General features: G+C 45.4%; 1 protein-coding gene across 1 annotated transcript in view; it reads left to right on the forward strand.

The window, feature by feature from the left end:
• Window positions 1-16,063, forward strand: part of TAF3 (TATA-box binding protein associated factor 3) — a 650,271-nt gene that overhangs the window by 425,041 nt on the left and 209,167 nt on the right. The window contains exon 3 of the mRNA XM_086918964.1: window positions 6,880-8,801. Coding sequence (XP_086775090.1) covers window positions 6,880-8,801 — 1,922 coding nt within the window. The remainder of the gene's footprint in view (window positions 1-6,879; window positions 8,802-16,063) is intronic.

A 16,063-nucleotide genomic window follows, 5' to 3' on the forward strand; every position in this document is an offset into this window, starting at 1 on the left:
TCTGTTCTGCGGGATCGTGGGACATTACGAGAAGGTGTGTCGGAAGAAGACGGCGAAGAGTGTAGTGAAATTCGTGGACCACGGTCGAGAGGACCGAGAGGACCGCGATCACGAAGAGGATGACACGGTCCTGTGCATCTACAAGTGCCACAAATGTAAGTACTTGCAAACAAAGAACAGCTAATACTATTACTGAGTGCTCCATCTATAGAAAAAAAAGACAAGCCCCTGCAATAGATCAAGGGCATCAGATATTTACATAGATCGTAGGGCGGGATTATTGGTAACTTATTGGATTACAGTGGCATTCATATAGCACAAGGCTTTGAGGTCAATTCAGTGGCAACTCTGGCAACACTCAATACCATTTAATGCCACCCCACTCACTGCCACCCAACTCACTGCCATTGCGCTTTGTGCTACTCCTTTCAGTGCCACCCCCACTCCACTCAATGCCGGTCCATTCACTATATGACACTCCACCCCACTAAATAGTACTCCACTCAATGCTACTGCACTCCACCAAAGCCAACAGATCTTACAAAGGCGAGACCTATTGGCTTTGTCAATGCTGGTTTCTTTTAGCCCTCCATGCAAGTGCATGTGTTTTCTTGCTCCGTCCCTCTTGTCCTACTTCATCCCCCTCGTATTCTACTTCCTCTCATGTGCTCACCCCAGCGTTGCTCACCCTCCCAAGTCCCCAGCTTGCCGGTTTATTTTCCCACATCACCCCTCCATCTCCTACTTTTGTTAAAATTATATTTTTCAGCTTCCTCCACCCAAGTTCCTCCATTTCTTCCTCGCCCCTCCTGTCTTTTTTTTCTTTATTCTCTTCTGCTCTACCCATCCAGGTTTTCCTTTGTAAACCCCGTTCCCCCAATCGCGCCCCCCTCCCATTCTCACCTCTTGGTACATTTCCATTTCCATCTTGCCAGCCCTTAATTCTGTTGCCATGACTCTGATTTCTACCCTACCCCATCAGTGATGTCATATATTTACTTTTAGTGTGTTTTAAAAAAAAATTAAGACATGTGCAGTAGGTGTAATTTGCATCTCTCCTCTCAAACACTTTCACGCACATTTTAGTCACATTTTTCTTTTTAATCCCTCCAAGATGGACATCGGCCCCCATAGAACATTAAATGCAAATAATGGTGGCCCCCTCATGCCATATATGGATACATATGCATGATGATTCATGCATACATATACATCCTCATTGTAGACTGCTGTTAGTCGTTAGCTTACATGCATGCATGAATGATAATGCATATGTGTGTGCTTCATGACTTGTGTCCTTACATATCATTGTGCTTTTCTGATAAATAATTCTAACAGCAAATTTCTCTTCTTTAGCATAAAGCCAAGCGCTGAACCTGCATCAGGATGTTTAAGGTGCAGTTGCTCCTGCACGCGGTGAGGTCGGACTCTGTGATGGTCTCTCACAGATCCAGTAGGCATGCTGTAGAGCCATAATAGGTGTGAATCTTAGGATCTGACATAATTTCCCACCTTTCTTTCTCAGGTGTACCCGCCAAAGCTCTTTATTATGCCTCAGTGGGCCTGAGCTTGCTCCTAAAGTTTCTGATGTGCACGCTGTTGGGAGTACGTGCACCACTGTATTTTTTCTGTGTCTTCTCACCATCAAGATGATTTTTTTTTATTGCCATTACTTATGAGTGCTGCCAATGTAACCTCCATGCACCACTGTCTCTCTTTACAAGATTGGTGCTAGAACCCAGGCTTTCTTCTTGAGAAAGCATGTGTCACCCTGCCACGTGGGTCAGCCCATAATCCTCACTGACTTTTATTCTCTGCTATACCAGTCAAAGGAGGTAAAAAGGCTTCACCAGCTTGATCCGATGAAAGGCCTCTTTGTGTAATTAGAGGACACTATGAAATACTGTGTGAACACGACCATCACTTCTATCGTGTAGCTCCTATAGAAAAAATACAGGATGTGCACGTTTAGACAACATACACTGTAGGATTGGTGTCAGACTAATTCCGGACACCCCCACTGGGTATGTTGGCTTCTTGTACCAACTAGCTCACAGTGCCACTAGAATCTCCTTTCACCAAGGAGAGAATAGTTCTTGTCAACCATCAAACATGACAACCACGATCTTTCAGGATCGTGGAAACAATATACTACCTTTCGCTCAGTCACTCGTGCTTACTTAGTCTGTCTCAGAGAGATACACAGAATAAACAGGCTGGGCGTTTTCAATAAGTATTTCTTGAACAGTTCTTACTCTAGTGTATAATAGATGAGCTGCAACAACCATTAGATAGTATAAGATATACATGATTAGCAGTACCATAAATGTAAATGGATGGTATAGCTCTACCATCTTACAATAATCATGAATACATTTGAGTATATAAAACACATGATAAATGATGCGTACTCCTACGATGCCTCCCTAACTAGATGTACTTAAATGTACTTAAATGTACCTAGCATGTGTGTAGGTATTGAGCCAAGAATCCCTCTAGGATTTAGTCACCCCCATTCACCAGAAGCTAGAGACTATGGGACCCCGTCCTGGTCTCAAGTGATCCACGAGGGATGTTAGACCACTGCGAGCTGGAGTATCTGCATGCAGGAACCTCAGCGTCTCTGGTCAGTGTGTCGGCAGGGAAGTCTCGGTCTCCTCTGTCTATCTTAGCAAGATGTGATGTATATATACCCAGAGGTCTCCCCAGGGTCCTACCTTGCTGTATTGCTATGTCTTCCTAAGGATGAGGTCGGGCATTAACTTTATACATAGATATTATATAGGTGATGGTAGTCCTGCTGTGCTTCCAAGAAACCTCATGCAGAATATATGAGAATTCGAACTAGAGAAAACCCGCGTTCTGAATGCAGTGTCGTATTTAGGTAAAAGGTCAGTCCTTGTAAACCGTGACAAGTGTAATGTACGGAAGAATATAGGTGAAGGGTAATGAAATGACAGAGGCCTATATTATGGTACCTATATGGAATACAACACCTCTTGTGCTTTGCCAGAGCCAAGAATGGGAAGACGTAGAAAGAGAGCCTGTTCTGGTTGGTCCTGCTGAGCATAAAGACATACAATGCACTGACCAAGAAGAAACTAGCCAAAAACTTACTTGATCGTGTTGGTGAAGAAAAGTTGTGTCTTAGACATCTGCCCAGCAGAGACATCGGTATCTGTGTGCATATTCACTAAGCCATACTTCTTTGCCAGGCAAGTCTGCAGAGAGAGCCATTTTGCCCACTCGGTTCTGCAGGAATTTTTTGGGTATCCACTTCTTATACTTTCTACCTTTTCTGTGGTGCTGCTTTGGTATCCATTCTAAATGCGAGGAATCTGTAGTTAGATGTATCCATCAAAAGAACAAATTGCTTACCTTCAGTAATACTCTTTCCGGTGAATACTCTAACTGCAGATGCCTCTCTGCCTATTAAAAAGATCTTATGTTAGTTCCCACACTGTCACCACAGAGTTGTAATGATCAAATGTCCAGGGGTGCAGAAGAGGGAAGGTCGAAACTGATGTGGGTGCCACATATTTACAGCTCTACACCATCACTTCTGGGGATGTTAGAGGCCGGAGACCGGTGATGCAACCTGCCAACATGTGGGAGCAACTGCTGTTTAAAAAATGTGCATTCTGTTTGGCACTTGGTTTGTTCTAAATGCGAGGAATTTGTGATTTTTTTTGTGCGTGTTTTTTTGGCGAAACTGTGTAACCATAAAGTGGTTGATATAGGTACTTTGTGAATTAAAACATCGTAACCTCATTTGTTTTCTTCTATTTAATTATTCATTCAATTTTCTACACTGTATATAAATCACTCTCTTAAGTCCGGGACCCCTCTGTCCATAACAATAATCACCCAGGTCCCAGTGACTATTTTGGGTTCAACCCAGTTGTTTGTAAGATACTGTTGGGCAGACAAGCATTTGTATTCTTTTTGCTCATGTGGAACAGCATCAGCTGAAACATTGGCAAAGCCAATAGGTCTCCACTGGCAAATCCCAAAAAGAAGTCCTATTGGCTTTGCCAGTGCCTATTAATGCAATCTGTAGTGTAAAACCGATTATCTTGATAGTCCTTCCCCTTTTCTAAAACAACTAACTTGTTTTCCAAATAGAAGTTGGAGGTGAGGCACCCTTCATTTAATGTAGGGGAAGCTGGAAAATATGTGCTGCTCAACATCTGCCACTGCAACCACCTAATGCCCGTGTTCATCCTCCCTAATGCTTTCATTTTCCGCAGCACTGACTTTATCACCATGTCTTGTTAGGACGTTAGAGGTGCTGCTTTCTTCCTACCCTCAAAAGATGCCAAACCTTTCTGCTCTGTGCTGCTGTACTTTAGCAGCACTGAGCCCAGCTCACTGCCAGACGCCTATTCATTGCCAATGCCTTGCAATGCCAATTTGGCTAACAATCACGTTGCTGGTGACATCCAGAACAACATATCTTTTCATCTCTAAATGAAAAGCTGAGGTTATTCCCTCAGCCATTAAGTACGGGACTGTGGTTAACTACCTCGCATCTGCCTTTGCACCCAATACCATTCAGAGTGGGTCCGTTCTTTTTTTCTGCTTGAATTTACTATCTACAACTTAGTCAGGTCGACCACCACTCTAACTGCCATTTGTTCAACATCAGTAATATACTTTCTTGGTATCCCTCTCCTTGACTGCCCTCTCCTTTGAACTGACCGCTATCATCTGCTGTACCTTTTAAAATAGCACCCAAAACCTACCCGTCAGAGTACCCCCTCGTCATCCAAATCACACGTTGTAGATTTCTGTTGCATTGAGCATATTGTAAATACTGCCACATACAGTGGTTTTCTATTACGAGCCTTAAATATTGGCAGTTCTGTCCATGGTCCGGAGATAGAGGGCAGTCCAGGAAGTAGAGTATTTGCCCCATGCTTTCAAACGCTTGGTTTGTATAATGCTGTGACTTTTTAAGAGTTCTCAGTAGCCTCCCTAGTCATATAAGCCACATATAAGACATCTTCCGGTCTGACCCCTTGTAAGGTTGCCGGCTATGTTGGAGTAAAACGCGTAGTCACGGTCACAGGTCGCAATCAGTTTCTCAATAATTTGTATAGCATTTTGCTCTCATAGTAATAAACTCTTCCAGTCTCGTATACAATATCAAACAAACGTTGGTTTACTTCATTAAACAATTTACACAAGGAGAAGCAAAACACTTTGGAGCATGCCTACAGATAACTGATAGAGATATCATTGTAATGATAGTTTAGGAACTAGCTGCCATGTAACTTTACATATAAAATAAAGTTGCAAATGTAATGTTCTTTGTGTTTGGGTGACTGGTTGGAGCAGCTTACATTTTTATTGATAAATACATGTTGAACTACGCATATTTTAGAACATTTCATAAACAAACAAATAGCACATGAATTGCCCAAAAGAAAAGTTAATATTAGGCTCCTGTATGGTAATGTTCATATTGACTCAGCCCCTAAGCTTACAATGCTGTTAATAATTGCTAATTTGTGCCTGAAAACTACGTTCAGGGAACGTCTGAAACGAATGGGCGTCTTGTTTTTTGTGCTTGCTGGGGCAGGCTTGGGAAGGACCGGGTTTTAATAGACTGATTTCCCACATGCTGGTCTTAAGCTCTGGTCAGTAATCATGGGGTAGACAATAAACCATAGTAAATGCCCTTAGTGTATGGCATTGGTATTTAATTCAAACCCCAAATGAATGTTCAGAATGCTGCATCCCACTGGTTCTCAGCCCCTCAGTAAAAGGACCATATACTATCAATGACTCAATATTGTTAATGGTTAACTAATATGAATATTACCCGAGGTTCAGCACCGTGACTGAGTGCTCGGTGTAGTTAGAAGCACAGTTTCATCTGCCTCAGTAATATCAGTAACTTAGTTGTTTTTATATCTTCTGCCGTCCTTGTCATAAGCAACTCCGTTTCAATTCCGCCAAAGATTTAGTGTCGGTTACTTGTATCAATGGTACTCTAACATCAACAGTTCATTATTTGCAACAGCTTTGTATTGTCTCTCACAGTTACCAGTGGCTCTGTTTAATCAATGGATTAATGTAGTGTTTTGTATAATGGGCTAATCTTTCTAGTGCGCCTTCCCTCCTAACCTGCCCGTTTTCTTTTGTACCTGTTGAAGAGCAGTGCAGCATTCATGGGAAGGGAATGTTCAGGCTGGCTACAGACTGATGTGAGGGGAATGTCTGGGTAAGCCAGAGCTGCATAGGTTCACAGTGGTAAAGAAACGCTTGAGCCATGGCATAGGCCTTTTAAAAATAAACACTAATAAAAATAAAAAAGATCTGAGGTTTTACCTTCTCCTTCCCCTCTTGCTGTCTTTATTCTGAAAAGATTCCCCTCGGGTGCCCGTGAGACATTGCAGCACCTGCCTAACGAGGATCTGCCCAAGGATGAAGCATGCCACCGAGTCGGGTGGGTGTGGGCTCTTGCTCCTGATTTTCAAATCTTTTCGACCTGCTCTTTTCAGGGGATGACATATGTACTTTCCCTTGTAACATTTAGGAACTGCATGCCCCTTTTCTCTGATCTTATATGCAGCACATTGCCTCTGCCTCCACCTCTCTTGCTGTTTGAATGAACTTTTTAGATGATGCATCCATGATGCCTATTGTACGTCGTGTTCTTTTTTGATTAACGGTAGCTAAAGATTTGCTGACAAATGACATCTTATTTTTACATAATTTCAATTGTGGATTTTGTATTTAGATTACTTTGTAATTTGATAGTGTAAACAGTTTATTTCTGATGTCCAGAATAGATGTTTTACGTTTATTGTGTTATCTTACCTGATTAAACAATCCATTAAAATTAAATCAATTTTTTTTTTTTTTTTACAGAAGAAGAGGAAGAGCAGGTACCCACTGATGGCGGTACATCAGCAGAAGCCATGCAAGTTCCTCTGGAAGAGGAAGAAGAACTGGATGAGGACATGTCAGTTAATGATGAAAACTTCTTTGGCAAAAGACCACTGGCAAGTCCAGAAACTCTAGACATGCCTGCTATGAAACGTCCACGAATAACCACTTGTAAAGCTGATCTTCTAGATGGAACTTTGGAACCACGAGAACCTCTTAGCTTGATTAACTCTCAAAAGGTGCCTCCGATGCTTTCACCAGTTCATATGCAGGAAACCACAGACTTAATACCTGCAACCCCGGAGCCACCAATGTTGGCTCCAGTTTTAAAATCTCAGAATCTAACTCCCAAAAATACAGAATCAAAATCTGGGTCAAAATCCAAATCAAAAAGTAGTTCACCGGGGCATAAAGCAAAGTCACCGAAAACTCCCCAATTAACAGCTGTCCTTGGAAGCCCCATACGTTCACCAAAAGCTTTCATTAAAGAAAAGAAGTCACCCGGACGTGCTAAAAGCCCTAGGAGTCCCAAGAGTCCAAAGATTCCAGCCCATATTTTACAATCTGCAATTAAAACTGAACCACCAGTTAAACCCCCGTTGGCCACAATAAACGAAAAGAGTGGGAAAGAAAACATCCAAGTAAAGCATGGACAAACGCCACCCGAGCAAGAAATTTTAAGCCTGGAAAATCAGTCAAAAGACTCTGAAGAAGCAGACAAAACAATTGAGGACTCAATCGATGCTGTAATTGCTCGTGCTTGTGCTGATCGAGAACCTGATCCATTTGAATTCTCATCTGGTCCAGAATCTGAGGGAGAGGTTTTTACCAGTCCTAGAAGACTCACTATCTCAGAACCCACGACTCCTAAACTTTCAGCTTCTTCTAGCAGTCTCCATAAAGGTGAAAGCACTCCACTGCCTCTGTCAGGTGGTACTTCAAGCTCCGATACATCATGGACAATGGAAGATTCGATTAATGAGGTGATTAGACGAGCAAATCTGGGTACACCTCCTGTTGGAAACCCCTCAGTTGGTACTCCGCCTTTAGGAAATTCCCTCATGGGAAATCTCATTGGTACCCCTCCTATGGGAAATCCACCCATGAGTACTCCTCCAAAGGGAACTCCTCCAAATGTTCCAGGCAGTCTTCAGTGCTTTTCTTCGCCTTCAGCTTCACCTCCCACCCCAGAACCTCTTCTTAAAGTCTATGAGGAAAAGAATAAAATGACTCCTTCTGTAGATGTAAAAAAGAAGCTGAAAAAGGATCTTAAAACAAAAATGCGGAAAAGAGAGAGGGAGAAGCTAAAGGATAAAGAGAGAAATAAAGAAAAGAACAAGGACAAAGAGAAGAACAGAGATAAGGATAAAGACAGAGATTCAAACAAAGACACAAAGTTGATGTGGAAAGACTTGTCAAAAGAAGATGACCTTGAGTCATACAAATTTAAAATGAAAGACTTTGAAGAAAGTGACCCCAAAGTAAGACAAAAAGATGGTAGTGGGCGACGGGAGAGAGACCGACATAAGGAAAAAAAGAAAGATAAAGAAAAGGGGAAGAAAGATAAAGAAAAGAAAGAGAAATCAAAGGAGAAAGGTAAAGACGAAAAGTTAAAGTCACCGTCTACACCAATAATGTTGACTTCTAAAGATATGCCCTTACCGATGTTTAGCACACCAACTGGAGTGAGGCTTCCCTCTTTGCTACCAACCTTATCACCACTGTTTCCTGAAAAACTGTTGTTTGAAGAGAAAGAGAAGCCAAAGGAGAAAGAAAAGAAAAAGGATAAAAAGGAAAAAAAGAAAAAAAAGGATAAGGAGAAAGAGAAGGCCAAGGAGAAAGAAAAGGATAAGAAAGAAAGAGAAAAGAAAGATAAAGAAAAGGAAAAACACAAACACGAAAAGGTATGCTTTTTGGTGAATCATTTATTCTCTTTGTGAAAAGAAGTATTTTTAGGAGAACATAATTCATAGATCGATTGCAGACAGAGTTTCATGACTGATTTCTTCCACCGAGTCGCATGCTTATGGTGTATTCTCTTTACCAACAGATGATTTTGGAACACATTGCTTATACGATTTTATTTTTTTTTTCTTTCAAACGTATTTCATTATTTTTATGTTGTACTATGTTTGTCATAAACTAGAGCCATCAAATCATCTCTCACAGGGGGGTTCAACATGTAATGAGATTGTAAATAGCGAATTACATTGAATTTTCCACGTCCACCCAACCCCGGCATCACTGAAGTGCTAATAAAGGTCACAGTTCCTCATATAAGTAGGGTGTGGGTGAGGCCTCTAACAACTCGTAAAGATATTCAAAATGACCGTGGAGGGCCCGTCTGTCTGTTGCATAGGGAAGAGTAATGAGTTCCCCTTTAGGGGGAGGCTCCAAACAGCTCATAGCAATATAGCAACAATGTGGGCAAGCGAAAACAACAAACATAAAAAGAAAAAGGGTAACAAAGCCAACAATCCCCCTTTCCTTCCCATCCCCCCCCAATGGTGGTGGTGGCATACAAACAATAAGTCTGGCTGTGGTTGTGTGGTAGTTGAAAGAGATGAAGTGCCCTAACAGATGAAGGGCAGACGGTAGGCCTCGGGAGAGGAAGGCTACTAAAGGACCCCATTTGAATTTAAAGTTCTTAAAGTCGTCCCGAAAGATATCAGACATAGGTTCCAAAGTGAGAAATTTCCAAAGTCTAGCGTGCCTCAAGGAGGTCGCTGGTCCCTCCCTCCTTTTCCAGGCAGCTGCTAGAGTTACCTTCGCTGTGCCTATGCAGAGCCACAAAATCGTCTTGTCCGCCCGTGACTGGTGTTCTAGTGCAGGGTCACGAAGACCCAAAAGGTCCCCCGCCCAGTGGTCGGGATAGGATACCCCAATATATCCTTAATATGCGCAAGTATTTCCTCCCAGAAGGGTTGAATAGTTGGGCAATCACACCAGATGTGTTTAAAATCCTCAAGTAGCTCGCAGCCCCTCCAGTATTTATCGGAAGGGTTGGGGAAAATCTGTTTGAGCCTAGAGGGGTGGCGGTACCAGTCCATCATGGTCTTTAGGTGGGCTTCCCGAAGATCAGAGGAATGGTTAATTCGTGCAATGTCTGTCCATAGGTGGCCCCACTCAGTATCCGAAATAGGACGCTGTAGAATGTCTTCCCACATGGACATATATTGTGGTCTCGGGGAGACTGTGGTGGAAAGAAGAAGTTTATATATGAATGATATCGCTCCTTTCATAGTGGAGGTCTTGGCAAGGAATGATTCGAATTGCGTGGGGGGTCGAGTAGCTGAGTCGGGTATGTGCGGTGTGGGGGCCCAGTGCATCAGTTGGGTGTAATAATACCTTTCAGTGTTTCCCAAATTGTAGCCCGTTGGCAGTTGACAAAGGTGAGCGGGTCAAAGTTATGAAAAAGGTGGGTCAAAGGAAGGCAACTCCCCTCCCTCCAGGCATCAAAAGGCCCCTCCAGTGTACCTGGTGGAAACCCTGGGTTAAAGTGTATTGGCGTAAACGGGGAGGGGAAGGTGGTCCATCTATCGTTGCCTGTTACCGTATCCCATACTTTCAGTGTAGTGCGTGTGGGTGTAGCGATGTATGCGTTTGGGGGTCTGTCTTTTTTGGGCCGCCAAACCAAGTCTCAGATGGTCCTCTCTGTCACGCTATGGTCTATATGGAGCCAATGTTTGTCAGATTCTTTTTTCGACCACTCAACCAGTACTCATAATTGTGCTGCCTTATAATAGAGCTGGATGTCAGGGAGGCCCACACCTCCATATGATCGCGGGCGGCGCAGTAAGGAAAAGGAGAAGCGGGCGAGCCCCCCTTGCCAAATAACTTGGAGGATCATACTCTTGACTCGACGAAAAAATCCCTGTCTTAATTCTAGAGGTAGGGCCTGGAATAGGTAGAAAAGTTTAGCCAGGATAAAAAGAGGGGCCTCCACTTTACAAGTTCCACTTGGATGCGATTAAGATTGGGTGGAAAATTAGCCGCATATAACTGCTCAATCTTTGGCGTTAAGTGAACCAGAAGAGACCCAGCCAACGCCCTAATTGCAAGCGCCAGCGCCAGCAGCCTGTGAGCCGGTCTTTGGCCACGCCCACTCGCTAGCGGCCACGCCCACTTGCCTACATAAACAGAGCGGCGATCATGCTCTGATCAGAACCTTCTACACTCCTGAGGCACAGCCGGGAGCTCTTATTTTTAACTCGTTCTGCACTTGTGTGTTCTTTTAAAAAATTACTTGCAGCGCTATTTACCCTGACATCCAGGCTCCCTCCTGACGCACCCAGGGAGACCTCGATCACCTCGAGACCCAGCCAACGCCCTAATTGCAAGCGCCAGCGCCAGCAGCCTGTGAGCCGGTCTTTGGCCACGCCCACTCGCTAGCGGCCACGCCCACTTGCCTACATAAACAGAGCGGCGATCATGCTCTGATCAGAACCTTCTACACTCCTGAGGCACAGCCGGGAGCTCTTATTTTTAACTCGTTCTGCACTTGTGTGTTCTTTTAAAAAATTACTTGCAGCGCTATTTACCCTGACATCCAGGCTCCCTCCTGACGCACCCAGGGAGACCTCGATCACCTCGAGACCCAGCCAACGCCCTAATTGCAAGCGCCAGCGCCAGCAGCCTGTGAGCCGGTCTTTGGCCACGCCCACTCGCTAGCGGCCACGCCCACTTGCCTACATAAACAGAGCGGCGATCATGCTCTGATCAGAACCTTCTACACTCCTGAGGCACAGCCGGGAGCTCTTATTTTTAACTCGTTCTGCACTTGTGTGTTCTTTTAAAAAATTACTTGCAGCGCTATTTACCCTGACATCCAGGCTCCCTCCTGACGCACCCAGGGAGACCTCGATCACCTCGAGACCCAGCCAACGCCCTAATTGCAAGCGCCAGCGCCAGCAGCCTGTGAGCCGGTCTTTGGCCACGCCCACTCGCTAGCGGCCACGCCCACTTGCCTACATAAATCATGTGCGCCCCACGTACGCGCAGCGGACGGGCGCAGCGGGCGCGCCGTCAGCGCGCCGAAGGCGCGCCAAAGGCAAGCCCGTCTGGGCCCGTCCGGGCCCAGACGGACCCAGGCCCAGAAATGCTGCCGGACACCCCATGCAAGCGTGTGATATACACCGGAGATATGCTCCGCGCACTGCAACCAAAAACCACCCTGGCCTGTCACCATACGCACATTGAAGGTAAACCCTTCTATTACTGCACGCGCTGTACTACACCCCCCACTGTATCCACTAAACCCGGACTCAAGATTGGACTTCTGAATTGCCGCTCCCTCCCTAAACATGCAATTGAAACAAACCTGCTCACTGTAGACCATGACTTTGATCTGCTCTTTCTTACGGAAACGTGGCTATCCGACAGCACCGATCCAGACATAGTCACGGCCCTACCCTCAGGGTACCTCTGTCATGCTCTACACAGACCCATAGGGAGGGGAGGAGGGGTAGCCATAATTTATAAGGAGCATCTCACCTGTAGAATTTCTGACGCCCAAATCAAGGACTGCGAAAGCTGCCAATTCTCTATTCAACCCTCCCCTGTCCACTCTCTGTCGGGGTTACTGATCTACCGTCCCCCAGGCTCCCCGGGAAAATTCCTTGACGCCTTCATGGAGTCAGTCGCTCAGCTAGCATCTTCCACCGGCAATCTCCTTATTTTAGGTGATTTAAACCTACACTTCAATGACCCCACCGACAGGCTAGCCGCCGACCTTCTTCAAGACTTATCGTCACTTAACATCCGACTGATAAACAGTGAACCCACCCACGAGAAGGGACACTTATTGGACCCCGTCCTTTCCAATGCGACAACCATCACTACTGAACATCCCCTGATCCTCCCCTGGACGGACCACTTCCTGGTCCCAATTACCTGGGAAATCCCCCCCACCAAACCCCAATCCTCCAAAATTCAGACCGTGGACAGACGATGGCACAAACTCGCACCTGGGGAATGGGCCGCCGCCTTGGCAGAGTCCTCCCCCGAGCTCTCCAATGACCTCGCTACTGCCGACAAGCAGGTCAATGATTGGATAACCTCCTCTCTGGATGTCCTTATCCCCAAAACCTGCTCCCTTAAACACCTCAAAAGAGCAGCCTCGGCCCCATGGTACACACCTGAGCTCAAAGTCCTGCGCCAACAGTGCAAGAGGTCGGAACGATCCTGGAGGAAAACCAGATCGGAAACAAATAAAGAGATCTATTCTGCTTCTCTCCTGAATTACAAAACTACCATCCGGAAAGCCAAAATCATGTTCTTCCAGGCGAGAATAGAGAAAGCAGTATGTTCCAGCAAGGAATCTTACGCTATCCTAAAAGACCTTACGAAAACCCCTGCACCCCGTCCCAACCACCCCTCTGACCCTACAGCTGACCAAATTAAATGTCAACAACTGGCGGATTTCTTCCACGGGAAAATCCAAAAAATTCTCGAGTCAATCCCCGCCGTAACTCTGAACAAGGAACCCGATCCCCCCCAACCCTCTACTCTGTGTCGCCTCTCTTCATGGGGTCAAGTCACGACCGAAGAAGTGGAAAATACTCTGACTTCCATAAAAAGCGGCTCCCCTAGGGATCCAGCTCCACTCCGAATTCTTAAAAAGGTAGCCCCCACGATCATCCCCACGGTGACCCACCTTATCAACACCTCACTCCAACAGGGAGAGGTCCCCCCAAGTTGGAAGGCAGCGGTCGTGAAAGCTCTGTTAAAAAAACCCTCCCTTGACCCCGAAAACCTGTCGAATTATAGGCCCATCTCCCTACTCCCAGGTATCAGCAAAATCACCGAAAAACTGGTTAATAGAAAACTTTCCCAGTTCCTGGAAGAAAATAATATACTAAAAAGCTCCCAGACGGGCTTCCGCCCAGGGCAGGGCACAGACATCGCCCTCCTAGCCGCGGTTGAGGAGGCCAGAACGCTTTTGGACGGAGGAGGATCAGTGGCAGTGATCCTCCTCGACCTAAGCGCGGCCTTCGATACCGTGAACCACCAACTTCTTATCAAAAGACTCAAGGGAGTCGGTGTAGAAGGCACCGCCTTAGCCTGGCTGACATCCTTCCTGGGTCAACGGACCTATCAAATTTGGGAGAATAACGCACGCTCCTCCGAAATTCCCCTCCAATGTGGTGTGCCTCAGGGCTCCTCCCTGAGCCCCACACTATTCAATGTCTATATGTCCACATTGGAGGAGGTTATCATCCCTTTCGGAGTGAGCGTCGTCAGCTACGCCGACGACACACAATTGGTCGTGTCACTGTCCCACCCCAAACAGCAACCAGCTGACCTGTTCAATTGCCTCGTACAGGTCCATCATTGGATGAACTCTTCCGCCCTAAAACTCAATGGGTCTAAAACGGAGGTTCTGCTCCTAGGCCCAAAAGGACTCACACTGTCCCCGAATATCTGGCCAGCTTGTCTGGGCCCCCTCCCTGAACCCAGAGAGGAAGTAAAGAGCCTGGGAGTGTGGCTCGACTCCGACCTCTCGTTCACGGTGCAGGCAAAGAAAGTGGCCGGGAACTGTTTTGGACTGCTAAAATCATTGAGGAAAGTTCTGCCCCTCCTGCCCACTGATTCCCAAAAGTTGCTAATCCAGGGTCTAATAATCTCGAGGCTAGACTATAGCAATGTGATATACTTGGGCGCCCCAGAGGTTACTCTGAATAAACTTCAGAGAATTCAGAACACGGCGGCCCGGATTCTCACTAATACCCCCGCCAGAGTATCGGCCAAACCGGCCCTAAAACTCCTTCACTGGCTGCCTATCAGAGAGCGGGTCAAATTCAAGGCCTTGTGCCTGGCCCACAAACTTCGACAAAATCAAGGCCCCCCTGCCCTCAGAAAATTTGTCACACCCTACAAACCCTCAAGATCCCTTCGTTCTAACACAGAAAACCTGATTGTGGCTCCCAAATTCAAGAGAGCCCGATCCGGTGGTAGGCGTTTCTCAGTCCAGGCTGCACGACTCTGGAACTCACTCCCCCGAGCACTGCGCCTCGAACCTCAATACCTCCGCTTCAGGAAACAACTCAAAACTCATCTTTTCCCACAATGATTCACTCTTGCCCCTTACTCTGCCCCGCTGTTCCCTTTTCTCCTGCCCTCCTTTCCCTGTCCATGTCCCACTGTACCTAGTAGATAGGTTTTATTCAGCGCTGGGATACCTCAGGGTGACTACGCGCTTTAGAAAAATAAATAATAATAATAATAATAATAACCCCTAAATATTGTATGGATGAGGGGGGTTAGGGACTGGAGGCTGTGTATCTCATCGGGCTGTTGAGTGAGATTAGGGATGTATGACTTACTAAAATTTATTTTAAAGCCGGCGACTGCTTCATAACGTTCAAGTTCTGTCTGTAAGGCTGGGAGGGACACGGCTGGATCGGAAAGGGACAAGAGGACGTCATCTGCAAATAGGGATATTTTATGGGGCTCCCCAGTGAAAGGTATTCCACGAATGTTGGGATTTTCTCCAATTGCCGTTGCTAGGGGCTCGATGCTAGGGGCGAAGAGCAATGATTTGATTTTTTAAACCAAGTGATTGCAGTGGTGCTCAATTTAAAGTCTACAAAAACACTCCCTCTATCTTGGCTTTACTCATTTTATTAGAATCTCTCAATACCAGTTAATTTCACGAGCACCTGGTCACTTATTTAGATAAATGCTCGTAAAATAATGCACTTTGTCCCTCATAATAACAGTTCACTATTGATCAGTGTTTAGCTAGATCCACAAGAATGAGTATATGGTTTGAATATATTTTAATGCATCTTTGACGATGAGTAGGTTAAACTAGTAGACAAAGTAGGGAACTGGACATTTTTGGGGAAATTATGATTTTCTGGTTTTGTGTTGATATATTGGATGCTCCGTTTTTATACCCACATTCCAATATTTGATCATCTCCTGTCAGCACAGCATATGCGAGTTAGTCAGATGTGTAGCCTTTTCGTTTTTCTATCCTGTTCAATCAGAAACCTGAAGGCCCCATGATGGGCTTAGTGGAGGCAGGCTACAACATTTCATATGATCCTTAAACTAATAGTTATTAAACAACGTTTGTTTCTGATTCTGACTTCCCATTATGTGCCAACGGCCTCCAAACCTGCAATGCATCCAAAGTACTGTTGATTGTCTTTTTCTGTCT

This window comes from Lissotriton vulgaris, chromosome 1_1 (assembly GCF_964263255.1).
Source record: "Lissotriton vulgaris chromosome 1_1, aLisVul1.2, whole genome shotgun sequence".
Lineage (NCBI taxonomy): Eukaryota > Metazoa > Chordata > Amphibia > Caudata > Salamandridae > Lissotriton > Lissotriton vulgaris.